This window comes from Oncorhynchus mykiss, chromosome 11, assembly GCF_013265735.2.
Source record: "Oncorhynchus mykiss isolate Arlee chromosome 11, USDA_OmykA_1.1, whole genome shotgun sequence".
Lineage (NCBI taxonomy): Eukaryota > Metazoa > Chordata > Actinopteri > Salmoniformes > Salmonidae > Oncorhynchus > Oncorhynchus mykiss.
Genome location: NC_048575.1, coordinates 4,090,554 through 4,110,462, shown reverse-complemented (window position 1 = coordinate 4,110,462; position 19,909 = coordinate 4,090,554). Strand labels below are relative to the sequence as shown.

Genomic DNA, 19,909 nt, shown 5'->3' with positions numbered 1-19,909 from the left:
GAGGCCTACTGATTGGCTAGAGGCCTACTGATTGGCTAGAGGCCTACTGATTGGCTAGAGGCCTACTGATTGGCTAGAAGGCTGATAGAGCAATAACAACAAGGAGAGAGAGAGAGAGAAAGAGAGAGAGAGAGAGAGAGAGAATGAGGCAAAGTGAAAGAGAGTAGAGCCAGAGAGAATGAAAGCGAGAGAGACAGATCCCATTAGGTCTAATCATGTCATTTTCCCCCAATTTTCCGCTCTGACAGAGAGCTGTTCTACACTGCTGTGACTTTCCACAGACCTTCCCACCAAGCCGGAATATTCCGGATCAAACACTTCGGACAAATATTCACAGAAATTAGATGAGAAATGAGATGAGATAAACAGCACAAAACATTAAGAACACCTTCCTAATACTGAGTTGGACTCCTCCCCCTTCTGCCCTCAGAACAGCCTCCATTTGTCGGGGCACTGAGTATAGAAAGACAAAGATTCTGGCCCATGTTGACTGCAACGCTTCCCACAGTTGTGTAAATCTGGTTGGGTGTTCTTTGGGTGGTGGATCAGTCACGATACACACAGGAAACTGTTGAAGTATGAAAAACCCAGCAGCGTTGCAGTTCTCAACACAAACCGGTGCACTTGGCACCTACTACCATACCCCCGTTCAAAGGCACTTATATATTTTGTCCTGCGCATTCACCCTCTGAATGGCAGACATACACATAACTCAGTGGTCTCAAGGCTTAAACATCCTTCTTTAACCAGTTGTTAATGGAATTTATATGTTTAAATGAATGATTAGAATATTCCACCCTGAAACCATATAATTGTATGAAATTGATTAGAATCATAAAATGAATGATGTGTGTAGTTTTCGTCAGAATTACGGTAAAACAATATAACTGTACAATATGTCTCTATAGTATCTTAAACACAGTCTGTCTGAGCAAAGTTTGGTGCCGACCTTGGCTAGGGGCCACTAAGAGATTTGGGAGAGGACGGGGAGTACTTCTCACGGCCTCCCTAATCTTGGGGGAGGACAGGGAGTGCTTCTCACGGTCTCCATAATCTATGTCTGCTGGGAGACAGTATGTGCGTAAGGAGCCCGTATTAAATGAACGGTTTTGTACAACGAACCAGCACTCTCGTGAAAAAACATTTTGACTATTTAGCTCCGTCTGTTTCATTCAACCAGTATCTTACACATTCTGGGTTGCAGACCGAGTAGTTTAATTGCATTGGGTTATGAACATTGAGAACATAATTCTTGTAACACCAGTCTCCTCCCCTTCATTCGACAATGTTTTGTATACTCAGTGTATAGCAATATCCTACCATGGCCATTGATCTGGCCAGTAGTGTCTTTTCCACTTGAAAGGTAAACAAACAGGCAGACATAGCCTATCATACAAGCTGATTCAGCACCACGGACAGCGATCAAAATTAGATCTCTTTTTTTTAATTACTAAATGATAAACAAAAAACTATAAGCAGTGTTTTTAAATAACTTGATGTTGCTAAACAGGCTTCCTACAGTCACTGACGCCTTTCATGCAATGGGTATAATGAGTCCAAACATTTCACTGAAACGGGACCAAAAATGATGTCCAATATAAATACAAAGCAAAATATCTGTTGACTGTTTTGCTGCTCATGATTTTTAAATAAACCATAAATACAGTTGGCTATTGTTTCCTATTTATTTTCTTAGTCAACCTTGTGCTCTGTTTCTTTATGTTCTGGAACGTAGCCCTGTTTTGTTGTGTTCTGGAACGTAGTCCTGTTTCTTTATGTTCTGGAACGTAGTCCTGTTTCGTTGTGTTCTGGAACATAGTCCTGTTTCTTTGTGTTCTGGAACGTAGCCCTGTTTTGTTGTGTTCTGGAACGTTGCCCCGTTTCTTTGTGTTCTGGAACATAGCCCCGTTTCTTTGTATTCTGGAACGTAGTCCTGTTTCGTTGTGTTCTGGAACGTAGCCCTGTTTTGTTGTGTTGTGGAACGTAGCCCTGCTTCTTTGTGTTCTGGAACGTTGCCCTGTTTCGTTGTGTTCTGGAAATTTGCCCTGTTTATTTGTGTTCTGGAACATAGCCCTGTTTCTTTGTGTTCTGGAACATAGCCCTGTTTCTTTGGGTTCTGGAACCTTGCCCTGTTTCTTTATGTTCTGGAAGTTAGCCCTGTTTCTTGTGTTCTGGAATGTTGCCCTGTTTCTTTGTGTTCTGGACGTTAGCCCTGTTTATTTGTGTTCTGGAACTTAGCCCTGTTTCTTTGTGTTCTGGAACGTTGCCCTTTTCGTTGTGATTTGGAACGTAGCCCTGCTTCTTTGTGTTCTGGAACGTTGCCCTGTTTCGTTGTGTTCTGGAACGTTGCCCTGTTTCTTTGTGTTCTGGAACTTAGCCCTGTTTCTTTGTGTTCTGGAACGTAGCCCTGTTTCTTTGTGTTCTGGAACGTAGCCATGATTCTTTGTGTTCTGGAACGTTGCCCTGATTCTTTGTGTTCTGGAACGTAGCCCTGATTCTTTGTGTTCTGGAACGTTGCCCTGTTTCTTTGTGTTCTGGAACGTAGCCCTGTCTTTCATTTTTGTTCATTGATTTCACCTGTGTTAGTTACTCACCTGGTCTCATCAGCTCCTTATTTAGTTCAGTTCATTCTGTTTGTGCCTTTGTGAGGTATTTTCCTAGCTCGTTTGTGAGAACCAGTTATAGCCTTCAGCCCTATTTGTTTTTTTAATTCTAGGGGAGGATCAGCTTAATATTGGAGAAAGATTGTTGCTTCCATTAATATAATTGTTTGCATCATTTCAAATCCCCCATATTTTGGAGGGAAAAAAACAAATATATATATATATATATATATACACCTTTATTATTCCCCCAAACCCTACCACCTTTCCCCCCCAATTGGAGTAAACTAATAAACAACAACACAATATACACATTTTACAATAGTTATATTTAGTTTTTTAGTCCTTTAATTCTGAAGTCCATCAATTCGATTTCTAACTGTGCAATTTCACAATTTCTGAACCTATATACATTTTACAGACCCTGTACATTTTACATTGGTTATCTTGTTATTCGTCCCACCCTTCAACTCCATTCAAACCCTCCCATCTATCTCTTAACACCATCCATTTTCCATTTCTATAAGCCATACATTTGCTTCACAAAAGTACTGAACCTTTCTATTCTCATTATTATTATTATCTATTCTCATCTACAGATTGTAAATTAAACATGTTTGCTAAAATAATATTATTGACTATGACTTTTCAAATCACCCAGTATTACTATCTGCAGCGCTAGTTCTAGGAAAATGTTGCAATTCTTCAGCCATTCCTGGACCTGGGACCAAAAACAAGCTACATATGGACAATACCAAAATAAATGATCTAATGACTCTGCCTCCTCACAGCAGAATCTGCAGAGCTGGGAAGATTGTATTGTATATATATAATATATAATATAATATATATATGTATATATATTGTTATAATATATATATATAACATTCTATTGGTTAAAAGAATTTTGTATAATTTAAATTGAAAAATTCGAAGTTTTGAATCCGCCGTTTTGCGTGTCAATTCATAAACCATGTGCCATGGAATGGGTACATCGAAAATCTCTTCAACTATTTTGCAATTTATATGGCACAGCTGTCAGTTTTTGGGGGGTCCTGAAATGAAATTGATGTTTATCTTTTCTTTAACCGTTGATGTTCTTTAATACAGGGCTGACAGACAAGTTCCTTACCTTTTCTCCCTTCTACTTGCCTCTTCCATTTTATGTGGTAACGCTGCAATTAGTTGGTTGTAATTTTGGGTAGAGCAGACATTTCCATATGTCTGTGTTAGCTGCATGTGTGACATAACTCCACCAGTCCTATTTATGATATCATTCACTAAAATTATACCTTTTTTAAAATTTATGAGTCCTATTTATGAGAAAAAAATGTAAATACCTTTTTTTTTTTATCAATTAATATATTTGAGTTAAACCACAATTTGTTAAATTATTTGTTCTGTCTGTTGAGGTGGATTAAACTGAAATTGCAACAAACTTTCTAAGGCTTGTTTAAACAATAACGATATTTTGGATATTTTTTGTTTTCAAAATACCAAAAGTGAGCAGTTGTAATCTGAATAAAGGGGAAAAAAAAGGCCATTCTTGAACATGGTGAGACATTCCTACCAATTTACTAGAGAACCCGTTTGGATTTAAGTATAATGTTTATATGACTGATGCCTTTATTGAGGTCTAATGCTTTAATATTTAATAATTTCTGCCCTCCGAATTCATATTCGTTATATAAATAGGCCCTTTTAATTTTGTCTGGCTTGCCGTTCCAAATTAAATTGAATATTTTATGTTCATATAATTTAAAAAGCAGGTGTAGGCAAAAGCATATAGGTAAACTGTGATATGACTAAATAGTTAATCAGGGTGATTTTTCCACGAATAGACGGGTATTTTCCTTTCCATGGTAGCAAGATCTTATCTATTTTTTTTAAACTTTCTATAAACATTTATTGGAATGAGATTTCTTTCTTTCGGGATTTGTATACCGAATATGTCCACATCCACGTTTTATTGGTAAACTACTTATTTTCTTGTGATCCAATATGTAATACGAATAGACTTATCAAAATTTGATTTTTAATCCAGAGGTTAGCAAAAGTATCTAGATATGCTCTTTTTTTTAACCTTTATTTAACCAGGCAAGTCAGTTAACAACAAATTCTTATTTTACAATGACGGCCTAGGAACAGTGGCTTGTTCAGGGGCAGAATGACAGATTTTGTACCATGTCAGCTCGGGGGTTTCCTTCCGGTTGCTAGTCCAATGCTCTAACCACTAGGCTACCCTGCCGCCCCAGGCTGTGGAGGGATTCTACTTGTGGTTTTAAAAGATCATGAATCATCAGCGTACAATGACAACTTTGTTTTTAAGCCACGAATTTTGAATCCCTTAATATTATTGTTGGAACTGATTTAATAGCTAACATTTCAATGGCAATAATAAATAGATATGTCGATAGTGGACAACCTTGTTTTACTCCTCTTGACAGTTTTAAACCTTCTCAGATATAGCCATTATTTATGATTTTACACCTAGGGTTACTATACATAACTTTAACCCATTTTTATAAGAGATTCTCCTAAATTGAAATAATCTAGGCATTTATATATAAACTTCAGTAGTACTTTATCAAAAGCCTTTTCAAAATCAGCTATGAAAACCAGGCCTGGTGTCCCCGATATTTCATAGTGTTCTATTGTTTCCAGTACTTGTCTTATATTATCTCCAATGTATCGTCCTTGTAAAGAAAAAACTGATTTTGGATGAATAATACCAGACCTTTTCATTTCTATGCGCCAAGTATTTAGCTATGTTTGCATTCTTGCTAGAATTTTGCCTCACAACACTGAACTGTAAGAGGCCTCCAATTTGTTTAAATGGACTGTATCTTTATATGTACCACTTGGATCCTATTTCAGTAATAATGATATCAGACCTTCTTGTTGTGTGTCTGATAATCTACCGTTTATATAGGAGTGGTTAACAACATGCTAATGACGGTCCTCTGAGTATATCAAATGTTTGGTATACCTCAACTCGTTTTCCCAGACTTAAATTTAATTTAATTCCATCAATAAGTTCCTCCTCTGTAATTTGGCCGTCACACGAGTCTTTCTTTACAGATGTTAATTTTACATTGTTGACAGGAAAAAAAATCCCATACAATTATCTTCGGTTAGCGGAGATGGAGGAGACTGAAACGAAAACATATTCTTTACTTCCTCTTTCAAAATATAGTTCAGGGAATCATGACTCCATCATTTATAACAAGTTTCAGTAAGAAAAAAGAAAACGTTGGTAGCATTTCTATGTTCGCTTTATTCTCATAATATATTACACTGGATCTTTCTTGAATCAGTTCCTCCATTTATTTTTGTTTTTCCTCTAACTTATTCTGTGCCTCTATGGTACAGTTTTTATTGCTATCTAACTGTACTGTTAGTCCTTCAATTTCCTTTGTTAATACGGACTCTTTTGATCTAAATTGCTTGTGTTTTATAGATGAGTACTGAATTGCATGGCCTCAAGGCACATTGAAAAGGGTCCCATACAATAAGGGGATTTTATTGTTCTCTGCTGCCAGTGACTGGAACGAATTGCAAAAACCGCTGAAGCCAGAGTTACATCTCCCCCGCTAACTTTAAACATCAGCTATCTGAGCAGCTAACCGACCGCTGCAGCTGTACAACGTCCATCTGTAAATAGCCCACCCAATCTACCTACCTCATCCCCATATTGTTTTTATTTACATTTCTGCTCTTTTGCACACAAGTATCTCTACTTGCACATCATCATCTGCTCATTTATCACTCCAGTGTTAATTTGCTAAATTGTAATTACTTTGCTACTATTGGCCTATTTATTGCCTTACCTCCTCACGCCATTTGCACACACTGTATATAGACGTGTCTATTGTGTTATTGACTGAACGTTTGTTTATCCCATGTGTAACTCTGTTGTTTGTGTCACACTGCTTTTCATTATCTTGGCCAGGTCACAGTTGTAAATGAGAACTTGTTCTCAACTAGCTTACCTGGTTAAATAAAGGTGAAATATATATATATATATTTCAACCTTTATTTAATATATATATATATATATATATATGTATATATATATATATATATATATATATTAAATAAAGGTGAAATATATATATATATATATATTTCACCTTTATTTAATATATATATATATATGTATATATATATATATATATATATATATATATATATATATATATATATATATATATATATATATTATCTGCTTCACCTACTGCTTCACCTTATGTCTGGAAAAAGTCAGTTATAAATTATTCTGATAAACAATTTACCATTTCTTAGGCTTTGATTAAATTTCCAATATCCTCGCCCATGTGGAAATTCTGTAAGAGTAATATATATGCCAATTATTTGATGATCCGACAGCATTCTGTCCCCTATCAACACTTATTTTTTTTAAACTTTTGGTGCCAGAGAGAATGACATAAGAAAGTAATCAAGACAACTAGCTTGATTAAGCCTCCTCCATGTATCTCTCACTAGGTCAGGGTATTAAACCTCCATGTATATCTCACTAGGTCAGGATATTAAACCTCCTCCATGTATCTCTCACTAGGTCAGGATATTAAACCTCCTCCATGTATATCTCACTAGGTCAGGATATTAAACCTCCTCATGTATATCTCACTAGGTCAGGATATTAAACCTCCTCCATGTACCTCTCACTAGGTCAGGATATTAAACCTCCTCCATGTATATCTCACTAGGTCAGGATATTAAACCTCCATGTATATCTCACTAGGTCAGGATATTAAACCTCCTCCATGTATCTCTCACTAGGTCAGGATATTAAACCTCCATGTATATCTCACTAGGTCAGGATATTAAACCTCCATGTATATCTCACTAGGTCAGGGTATTAAACCTCCTCCATGTATATCTCACTAGGTCAGGATATTAAACCTCCTCCATGTATATCTCACTAGGTCAGGATATTAAACCTCCATGTATATCTCAATAGGTCAGGATATTAAACCTCCATGTATATCTCACTAGGTCAGGATATTAAACCTCCATGTATATCTCACTAGGTCAGGATATTAAACCTCCTCCATGTATCTCTCACTAGGTCAGGATATTAAACCTCCATGTATATCTCACTAGGTCAGGGTATTAAACCTCCATGTATATCTCACTAGGTCAGGATATTAAACCTCCATGTATATCTCACTAGGTCAGGATATTAAACCTCCATGTATATCTCACTAGATCAGGATATTAAACCTCCATGTATATCTCACTAGGTCAGGGTATTAAACCTCCTCCATGTATATCTCACTAGGTCAGGATATTAAACCTCCTCCATATATATCTCACTAGATCAGGATATTAAACCTCCACCATGTATATCTCACTAGGTCAGGATATTAAACCTCCATGTATATCTCACTAGGTCAGGGTATTAAACCTCCTCCATGTATATCTCACTAGGTCAGGATATTAAACCTCCTCCATGTATATCTCACTAGGTCAGGATATTAAACCTCCATGTATATCTCACTAGGTCAGGGTATTAAACCTCCTCCATGTATATCTCACTAGGTCAGGATATTAAACCTCCTCCATGTATATCTCACTAGGTCAGGATATTAAACCTCCTCCATGTATATCTCACTAGGTCAGGATATTAAACCTCCATGTATATCTCACTAGGTCAGGATATTAAACCTCCTCCATGTATCTCTCACTAGGTCAGGATATTAAACCTCCATGTATATCTCACTAGGTCAGGGTATTAAACCTCCATGTATATCTCACTAGGTCAGGATATTAAACCTCCATGTATATCTCACTAGATCAGGATATTAAACCTCCATGTATATCTCACTAGGTCAGGGTATTAAACCTCCTCCATGTATATCTCACTAGGTCAGGATATTAAACCTCCTCCATATATATCTCACTAGATCAGGATATTAAACCTCCACCATGTATATCTCACTAGGTCAGGATATTAAACCTCCATGTATATCTCACTAGGTCAGGGTATTAAACCTCCTCCATGTATATCTCACTAGGTCAGGATATTAAACCTCCTCCATGTATATCTCACTAGGTCAGGATATTAAACCTCCATGTATATCTCACTAGGTCAGGGTATTAAACCTCCTCCATGTATATCTCACTAGGTCAGGATATTAAACCTCCTCCATGTATATCTCACTAGGTCAGGATATTAAACCTCCTCCATGTATATCTCACTAGGTCAGCATATTAAACCTCCTCCATGTATATCTCACTAGGTCAGGATATTAAACCTCCTCCATGTATATCTCACTAGGTCAGGATATTAAACCTCCATGTATATCTCACTAGGTCACGATATTAAACCTCCTCCATGTACCTCTCACTAGGTCAGGATATTAAACGTCCTCCATGTATATCTCACTAGGTCAGGATATTAAACCTCCTCCATGTATATCTCACTAGGTCAGGATATTAAACCTCCTCCATGTACCTCTCACTAGGTCAGGATATTAAACCTCCATGTATATCTCACTAGGTCAGGATATTAAACCTCCTCCATGTATATCTCACTAGGTCAGGGTATTTAAGTCTCCATATATCCACTAATTCCAATATATCCATGACATTCATGATTTCCTTAAATACCTCGATGGACCGGAAAGGAAATCACACTACAAACTAACACCCTCGGGCACTTAAGACCGTATTAAAATCTCCCACCATAATAATAGAGTCTAGTGTTGCTTGTAGAGTTGATAGATTCTTATATATATTTTCACAGAAGCTTGGATCATCATTATTTGGACCATATAGGTTAATAAGCCATATGTGTTTATTGTCCAATAACGTATTTAAAATCATCCATCTACCTTGAGGATCTGTTTGGACAAGTTGCACATTTGGATCAAAATGACTGTTAATTAATATCATCACCTCTTTTGAATTTCTTTGCCCATGGGAGAACAATATTTCGTCGTCGTCCCCCCACCTCCACCCCAGTCCCTTTTCCACAAAACGTCATCTGAAATTGTTAAATGGGTTTCCTGTAAACAATAGATATTATATTCCTTCTCTTTTAGCCAGGTAAATACTGATCGTATTTTCAATTCTGCTAAGCCATTACAATTGTAACTGGCTATACCTATTTCACCATTTACCATAATGAGACACAGGTTTCAATTCTATTTATCAAAATATATGTTTGTAAACGTACCATTTAAAAAGTAACATGATGATTGAGTGTCTATATAGCTGTACCATGATCTTTGCATTGCTACTAAGTAAACCTCCAATTGGTCCCCATTATTCCACCCGCTAAAAGCTCTCCTCATCCCGAGTTGGGTTGTCATCCCAATGCCCGGGCAGACCACCCCCGACCCCCCCCCCCCCGGGTCCCAAGGCCCCGGAGAGACTGGGATCCATCCTTGGAAAAGAGCACACAGTGCCATTTACAGAGCAGGAGTAGATCAACTGCCAAATGCCTTTCCATCGCCCTCACCTCCATTTGTATTATATATAGCAATCAATATATATATATATATATATATATATATATAAATCCTGTTTCTTATTTTCCATAATTAGCTATTAATATTTGTAGTAATGTAGAATTTTACCTCACACCAGTCTCGCCATTACCAAAATTACATTATTTTAAGCAATTATTATATTAGCAAACAATTATTGTGAATCATCCTATATTGTCCCTAACATATTTTACTCCCTCACAACAGTTGTGGGACACACACACACTCATACATACCCACACACTCATACACACCCACACACTCATACACACCCACACACTCATACACACCCACACACTCATACACACCCACACACTCATACATACCCACACACTCATACACACCCACACACTCATACACACCCACCCACACACTCACACACCCACCAACACACTCATACATACCCACACACTCATACACACCCACACACTCATACACACCCACACACTCATACACACCCACATACCCACACACTCATACACACCCACACACTCATACACACCCACACACTCATACACACCCACACACTCATACACACCCACACACTCATACACACCCACACACTCATACACACCCACACACTCATACCCACCCACACACTCATACATACCCACACACCCATACACACCCACACACTCATACATACCCACAAACACATACACCCACACACTCATACACACTCAACCCCTTTCCCCCACAACAGCCATAGACTCACAGTCTCAACAGTTGCACCGTCCCAGAGCCCAACTCAAGAAAGGTCATGATTTACGAATGCATGTACAGTTGCAGCTGTATGTGAGAAGGCCTGAAAGGAGAAAAAAAATGGCCAGAAATGGAGATTTGATTAACTTAACCATTGTCTCTAGATGATGGCGGTCAGATATACCCCCTTCTCTCTGAAACCACCATAACCGGGAACGGACCAAGGCGCAGCGTGAGTTGAGTTCCACATACTTTATCACACAGTGAAACTATCAAAATCAATAAACATAACACGAAAAGCAGCTCCAAACACAATATCCCACAATGCAGGCGGGAACACAGGACGACTTAAGTCGTATGATCCCCAATTAGAGACAACGATAATCAGCTGCCTCTAATTGGGAACCATACACAAAATACACCAACATAGAAATAACAATACTAGACCGCCCCCACCCTAGTCACGCCCTGACCCCGTGACTAGGGTAGGTCCAGTAAGGCTTCTCTCAGAACGGTGTTCTCTCATGGATCTAGTCTGTAGGTCCAGTAAGGCTTCTCTCAGAACGGTGTTCTCTCATGGATCTAGTCTGTATGTCCAGTAAGGCTTCTCTCAGAACGGTGTTCTCCTTTCTACCTTCATTCACGCCGGTTTCAATCTTATTGACTGTCCGTTTTTAGCTTGTTTTTATCATTCTCCAATGTTGCAGCTTTTTCATCACTCATCTCGACGCCTTCAACTCTTTTAAATCCTTACTGACTAATTCAAGTATACCCAGTTTGTCATTGATTGATTTTCAACAGATTGGTTTTGACCTTTGCCATTCCCGCTGGTGAAAAGGTTCAATCTGGAGAAGAGCCACGTTTTCATGTCTTGCTCTCTGTCATGTTGAGACGGGTTCCCCTGTCTTACTCTCTGTCATGTTGAGACGGGTTTCCCTGTCTTACTCTCTGTCATGTTGAGACGGGTTCCCCTGTCTTACTCTCTGTCATGTTGAGACGGGTTCCCCTGTCTTACTCTCTGTCATGTTGAGACGGGTTCCCCTGTCTTACTCTCTGTTATGTTGAGACGGGTTCCCCTGTCTTCCTCTCTGTCATGTTGAGACGGGTTCCCCTGTCTTACTCTGTCATGTTGAGATGGGTTCCCCTGTCTTACTCTCTGTTATGTTGAGACGGGTTCCCCTGTCTTACTCTCTGTCATGTTGAGACGGGTTCCCCCTGTCTTACTCTCTGTTATGTTGAGACGGGTTCCCCTGTCTTACTCTCTGTCATGTTTGAGTGTTGATTATTTTCGTAATATTTGTTGATAAATGTCTCTCGTCTTAAAATTTGTTTTGTGTCCGGATTAAAGGTTATCACCCACCAGATTGTGTAGTGCTACTATTTAGTCTAACTTACCGACGATATTGAATATTAGGTTTTCATCTTGAGGTGGTCTACATAGCTACGTTCAGTCCGCCATCTTGCCCCACCAGTCCTAGTTTTGAGTCACCTGCCTGTTTGCCTACCTGTGTATGACCATTGCCTGCCTGTGACCACGATTCCTGCCTTCTGCGAAGACTAAATAAACACCTGCACCCTTTCTTCTTCCTGAGTATTCGTTACAGATATACATGTATACATAAAGTTAATGTGTTGGGCCTCCGCTAGTAAAAGTCAACGCCGTAGCCAATCCCCCTAAGATCAGCTTTGGTCGGTCTTAAATATCCCTTGTTGTGCTCATTGAAATTGGCATGTTAACGCACTTTTTTTAAGGGACACACCTCCAATATTTCCACCCCTCCTACCTCGGCACAAGACATCTGATGTTATACAGGTAAATTACCACCTGGCGTAAGGACTGGAAAATGATATGGCGCCAGTGTTTACATGACGAAATTGAAAACTAACGTGCGTTTGACACTTGCGTCTCCTCTACCGCGAGCAGAAAATAGATCCCTCAGTTTGTTTCATCAAAGGTTCCTCTACAGGCAGCCTGGTCTCATAGACTAGACGTAACATAGTAAATTCAAATCCAGGACACTAAATTACTATGAAATATTTTCGTATGGTTACATAAGACAGAAGTTTACAGTAGCGTGGTTGGTCGGTGTTGGACGGGTGGGCGATTAACCCGAATGTCTAGCGTGTTAGAATCTCATCGATTTAACTAATTAGCAACTTTGCAACAACTTAGCATGTTGGCTAACCCTTCCCCTAACCCTAAACTGAACGTTTTAACTTAACTCCTAACCTTAACCATGACCTTAACCCCTAACTCTAAACCGTAGGGTAGCTAATGTTAGCCACCTAGCTAATGTTAGCTTTAACCATCTAGAACAAATTGGAATTCGTAACATATCATACATTTTTCAAGTTCATAGCATATTGTAAGACTTGCAATTTCTAACATGGCATGCTAAATGGATGATGGACATCCACACATTAACCTCTCTGGGATATTCAAGACGGTAGTGTCCTACCCCACCATCAGCCAGTGAAAGTGCAGAGCACCAAATTCAAAACATCAAAAATCTCATAATTAAAATTCCTCAAGCATACAAGTATTTTACACCATTTTAAAGATACAATTATCCTTAATCCAGCCACAGTGTCTGATTTCAAAAAGGCTTTACAGCGAAATCACCACAAACGATTATGTTAGGTCACCACCAAGTCACAGAAAAACACAGTCATTTTTCCAGCCAAAGAGTGGAGTCACAAAAAGCAGAAAAATAGATCAAATTAATCACTAACCTTTGATGATCTTCATCAGATGACACTCATAGGACATCATGTTACACAATACATGTACGTTTTGTTCGATAAAGTGCATATTTATATCCAAAGATCTCATTTTACATTGGCGTGTTATGTTCAGTAGTTCCAAAACATGCGGTGATTTTGCAGAGAGCCACATCACAGAAATACTCATAATAAACATTGATAAAAGATACAATTATTATACATGGAACTTTAGATACACTTCTCCTTAATGCAACCGATTTCAAAAAAACTTTATGGAAAAAGCACACCATGCAATAATCTGAGTACGGCGCTCAGAGCCCAAACCAGCCAAAGAAATATCCACCATGTTGGGTAGTCAACATTAGTCAGAAATAGCATTATAAATATTCACTTACCTTTGATGATCTTCATCAGAATGCACTCCCAGGAATCCCAGTTCCACAATTGAATATTTGATTTGTTTCGATAATGCCCATCATTTATTTCCAAATAGCTACTTTTGTTAGCTCGTTTGGTAAACAAATCGAAACTCACGAAGTGCGTTCCCTAGGAGCAGACGAAATGTCAAAAAGTTCCGTTACAGTCCTTAGAAACATTTCGAATGATGTATAGAATCAATCTTTAGGATGTTTTTAACATAAATCTTCAATAATGTTCCAACTCTACAATTCCTTTTGTCTGTAGAAAAGCAATGGAATGAGAGCTACCTCTCACGTGAACGAGCGTAACGAGTAGAAGCCTCAAACAAGTTTCTAAAGACGGTTGACATCTAGTGGAAGCCTTAGGAAGTGCATTATGACCAATAATCCACTATCTTCAATGGGGGATGAGTTGAAAAACTACAAACCTCAGATTTCCCACTTCCTCGTTGGATTTTTTTCTCAGGTTTTCGCCCGAGTCCTTTTATACTCACAGACATCATTCAAACAGTTTTAGAAACTATAGAGTGTTTTCCATCCAATACTACTAATAATATGCATATTATAGCTTTTATAGCTGGGTAGCAGGATGTTTACTCTGGGCACCTTATTCATCCAAGCTACTCAATACTGCCCCCCCAGTCACCAAGAAATGAATATATACCAAATAAAACATAGCATATCATACTAAATGGAGTGTCTATGATTTACGTGTACTACTTTACGTCTACCCCTGAGTCCAGGTTGTTACAGGGACCTGAAAATAAACTTGTGAATACAAACGATTAGAAAGAGTGAGGTGTCTGAATTTATCTCTCGAGGGCACTGGTCAACAGTAGTGCCCTATATAAAGAATAGGGTGCCATTTGGCCATTCAGAGTGAAGTGTGTACAGAATGCACGCCATGCCATAGCATGACGACAACGTTTGTTTTGTGACTCTTCCACTAGTTCAGATCTTTCGTAAATAAACCAGTGAGACTGAGTGATGTTGGAGATATTGCAAACATCCCATCAACAAGTGTTTTGTCGTTATTCACATGCAGTCACTCCCAATTATCTAAATGTGTGTCTCTCTCTCTCTGGAACTGAGCTGTGTCTGAGGACACACACGCACAAGCACACATGTGAGAACACTGAAAACGCCTCACTGTAATGTATCACATTATTACTTCACTCGCATGCTTCTATTCGCTGTTTTCTCTTCCACTAGCGGCGCGAGAATCTGGACACATCACTGAGTCGGAACCTTCCAGACCATAATGGCGCACCACGTGCAGCCACGGGGCTCTGCAGTTGCCTTTTCTTGTGCTGGCGTGTTCATTCAACTGGCTCCACGTTGAAGTAATGAATGTAGTCCATACATATTTCATGCCACCCTACGTTCCACCCTCTATACTCTCCATAAAAATAACATTTACAAAACCGAACAAATATTGTCCGAATATAAGTTGAAGCTTGAAATAGACTGGGTAAGGGTTGAGGGATGAGGGTTGAGGGTTGAGGGTTGAGGGTTGAGGGATGAGGGTTGAGGGTTGAGGGATGAGGGATGAGGGTTGAGGGATGAGGGTTGAGGGTTGAGGGTTGAGGGATGAGGGTTGAGGGTTGAGGGTTGAGGGATGAGGGTTGAGGGATGAGGGTTGAGGGTTGAGGGTTGAGGGTTGAGGGTTGAGGGATGAGGGTTGAGGGTTGAGGGATGAGGGTTGAGGGATGAGGGTTGAGGGTTGAGGGTTGAGGGATGAGGGTTGAGGGTTGAGGGTTGAGGGATGAGGGATGAGGGTTGAGGGATGAGGGTTGAGGGATGAGGGTTGAGGGATGAGGGTTGAGGGATGAGGGTTGAGGGTTGAGGGATGAGGGTTGAGGGTTGAGGGATGAGGGTTGAGGGATGAGGGTTGAGGGTTGAGGGTTGAGGGTTGAGGGATGAGGGTTGATGGATGAGGGTTGAGGGATGAGGGATAAGGGTTGAGGGTTGAGGGATGAGGGTTGAGGGTGAGGGTTGAGGGATGAGGGTTGAGGGTTGAGGGATGAGGGTTGAGGGATGAGGGTTGAGGGATGAGGGTTGAGGGATGAGGGTTGAGGGTTGAGGGATGAGGGTTGAGGGTTGAGGGATGAGGGTTGAGGGTTGAGGGATGAGGGTTGAGGGTTGAGGGATGAGGGATGAGGGATGAGGGTTGAGGGATGAGGGTTGAGGGATGAGGGTTGAGGGCGACAGGGGGATGAAGGGATGGAGGAACAGAAGCAGCACACAGGCCACAGTTGTCTATTTAAGAGGGTTATAGTCGTTATTTCACCAACACCAAGCTAGCGTAACCTAGAGACCAAGCTAGCGTAACCTAGAGACCAAGCTAGCGTAACCTAGAGACCAAGCTAGCGTAACCTAGAGACCATGCTAGCGTAACCTAGAGACCATGCTAGCGTAACCTAGAGACCAAGCTAGCGTAACCTAGAGACCAAGCTAGCGTAACCTAGAGACCAAGCTAGCGTAACCTAGAGACCAAGCTAGCGTAACCTAGATACCAAGCTAGCGTAACCTAGAGACCAAGCTAGGGGAACCTAGAGACCAAGCTAGCGTAACCTAGAGACCAAGCTAGCGTAACCTAGAGACCAAGCTAGTGTAACCTAGAGGCCAAGCTAGCCTAACCTAGAGACCAAGCTAGCGTAACCTAGAGACCAAGCTAGCGTAACCTAGAGACCAAGCTAGTGTAACCTAGAGACCAAGCTAGTGTAACCTAGAGACCAAGCTAGCGTAACCTAGAGACCAAGCTAGTGTAAACTAGAGACCAAGCTAGTGTATGTCCAGGGTTCTCTGTCTGCCTTGAACAAGCCTCTTTACAGTTCTTCAAGATTCAGAGGAGCATTTCATGGGACAGAAGAATAGGCTGCAAACAACCTGAACTGTTCACCATCCACTGCCCTATAACTTCCGGTGCCAACATGGCTTCCATTGAAATGCTGATTCAAAAACCAAGATGACCTTGTATTGCTCTACAAAAACCAAGATTACCTAGTGTGGCTCTACAAAAACCAAGATTACCTAGTGTGGCTCTACAAAAACCAAGATTACCTAGTGTGGCTCTACAAAAACCAAGATTACCTAGTGTGGCTCTACAAAAACCAAGATTACCTAGTGTGGCTCTACAAAAACCAAGATTACCTAGTGTGGCTCTACAAAAACCAAGATTACCTAGTGTGGCTCTACAAAAACCAAGATTACCTAGTGTGGCTCTACAAAAACCAAGATTACCTAGTGTGGCTCTACAAAAACCAAGATTAACTCATATGGCTCTACAAAAACCAAGATTACCTTGCATGGCTCTGCAAGAGGACCTCTTCAAGCAAAGTGTTACATCTCTCACTGCCTCAATATTCCTGCTGTAAATGTTATCCAGCAAGAGGGAGGCAGGCAGAGAGAGAGAGGGAGGCAGGCAGAGAAAGAGAGAAAGAGGGAGGCAGGCAGAGAGAGAGAGAGAAATAGGAGGGAGGCAGAGAGAGAGAGGAGGGAGGCAGAGAGAGAGTGAAGGAGGAGGAGGGAGGCAGAGAGAAAATAAGAGGCAGGCAGAGAGAAAAGAAGAGGCAGGCAGAGAGAGAGGGAAGGAAGGAGATGCAGGCAGAGAGAATAAGAGGCAGGCAGGGAGAGAAGAAGAGGCAGGCAGAGAGAGAGAAGAGGAGGAGGCAGAGAGAGGAAGAGGAGGAGGCAGAGAAAGGAAGAGAGAGAGAGGAGGAGACAGAGAGAGGAAGAGGAGGAGACAGAGAGAGAAATGAGGAGGGAGGCAGAGAGAGAAGAGGTGGCAGGCAGTGAGAGAGAGAAAGAGAAGGCAGGCAGAGAGAAAGAGGGAGGAAGAGAGAGAGAAAGAGGGAGAGAGAGAGAAAGAGGAGGCAGGCAGGCAGAGAGAGAGAGAAATAGGAGGCAGGCAGAGAGAAAGAGGGAGGAAGAGAGAGAGAAAGAGGAGGCAGGTAGAGAGAGAGAGAAATAGGAGGCAGGCAGAGAGAGAGAGAGGAGGAGGGACGCAGAGAGAGAGAGCTTTTTTCCTTTGGATTGAGATATGTGTTAGACAGAGGAAGAGCTTCTCTTTTCTGTCATGCATTCAGACCTCTTGACAAATGTATTCTAAAATTAATTAAATTGCTTTTTTTCCCTCATCAATCTACACACAATACCCTATAATGACAAAGCAAAAACAGGTTTTTTTTTTAAATAATGAAATATTACATTTACATAAGTACTCAGACCCTTTACTCAGTACTTTATTGAAGAATCTCTACTGTTGACCAATCACTGACAAAGATGGTAGACTTCCCTCTCCGACCTTTGGCCTCTAGAAAAAATGTTGTTGTTGCCCCAACACTATGTAAGAAACAAGATACCACAACCTTGGCTTAGAACCACAGCAATTATACCTGAGAAAATGTGGAGACTATATACAGGGGGTACTGGAACAGAGTCAATGGGGAGGCTATATACAGGGGGTACTGGAACAGAGTCAATGGGGAGGCTATATACAGGGGGTACCAGTACAGAGTCAATGTGGAGGCTATATACAGGGGGTACCGGTACAGAGTCAATGTGGAGGCTATATACAGGGGGTACTGGAACAGAGTCAATGTGGAGGCTATATACAGGAGGTACCAGTACAGAGTCAATGTGGAGGCTATATACAGGGGGTACTGGAACAGAGTCAATGGGGAGGCTATATACAGGGGGTACCGGTACAGAGTCAATGTGGAGGCTATATACAGGAGGTACCAGTACAGAGTCAATGTGGAGGCTATATACAGGGGGTACTGGAACAGAGTCAATGGGGAGGCTATATACAGGGGGTACCGGTACAGAGTCAATGTGGAGACTATATACAGGGGGTACCGGTACAGAGTCAATGTGGAGGCTATATACAGGGGGTACCGGTACAGAGTCAATGTGGAGGCTATATACAGGGGGTACTGGAACAGAGTCAATGGGGAGGCTATATACAGGGGGTACCGGTACAGAGTCAATGTGGAGGCTATATACAGGGGGTACCAGTATAAAGTCAATGTGGAGGCTATATACAGGGGGTACCGGAACAGAGTCAATGGGGAGGCTATATACAGGGGGTACCGGTACAGAGTCAATGTGGAGGCTATATACAGGGGGTACTGGTACAGAGTCAATGTGGAGGCTATATACAGGGGGTACCGGTACAGAGTCAATGTGGAGGCTATATACAGGGGGTACCGGTACAGAGTCAATGTGGAGGCTATATACAGGGGGTACCACTACAGAGTCAATGTGGAGGCTATATACAGGGGGTACCGGTACAGAGTCAATGGGGAGGCTATATACAGGGTATTACGGTACAGAGTCAGTGTGCGGGGACACCAGTTAGTCATGGTAATTGAGGTAATATGTACATGTAGGTAGTTATTACAGTGACTATGCATAGATAATAACAGAGACTAGCAGCAGTGCAGAAGAGGGGTGGGGGGGGGGGCAATGCAAATAGTCTGAGTAGTCATTTGATTAGATGCTCAGGAGTCTTATGGCTTGGGGGTAGAAGCTGTTTAGAAGCTTCTTGGACCTAGACCTGGCACTCTGGTACCACTTGCCGTGTGGTAGCATAAAGAACAGTCTATGACCAGGGTGGCTGGAGTCTTTGACAAATTTTAAGTCCTTCCTTCTGACACCGCCTGGTATAGAGGTCCTGGATGGCAGAAAGCTTGGCCCCAGTGATGTACTGGATCGTATGCACTACCCTCTGTAGTGCCTTGCGGTCAGAGGCCGAGCAGTTGCCGTACCAGGCAGTGATGCAACCAGTCAGGATGCTCTCGATGGCGCAGCTGTGGAAACTTTTGAAGAGCTCAGGACCCATGCCAAATCTTTTTAGTCCCCTGAGGGGGAATAGGTTTTTTCGTGCCCTCTTCACGACTGTTTTGGTGAGCTTGGACCATGATAGTTTGTTGGTGATATG

The 19,909-nt window shown here is 41.0% G+C and overlaps 1 protein-coding gene across 1 annotated transcript in view; it reads right to left on the bottom strand.

The window, feature by feature from the left end:
- The window catches only part of LOC118937460 (S-antigen protein-like), a 7,992-nt gene extending 6,941 nt beyond the window's left edge, over window positions 1-1,051 (bottom strand). Inside the window, exon 1 of the mRNA XM_036936631.1 lies at window positions 1,043-1,051. Coding sequence (XP_036792526.1) covers window positions 1,043-1,051 — 9 coding nt within the window. The remainder of the gene's footprint in view (window positions 1-1,042) is intronic.
- Window positions 1,052-19,909: the final 18,858 nt, after the last annotated feature.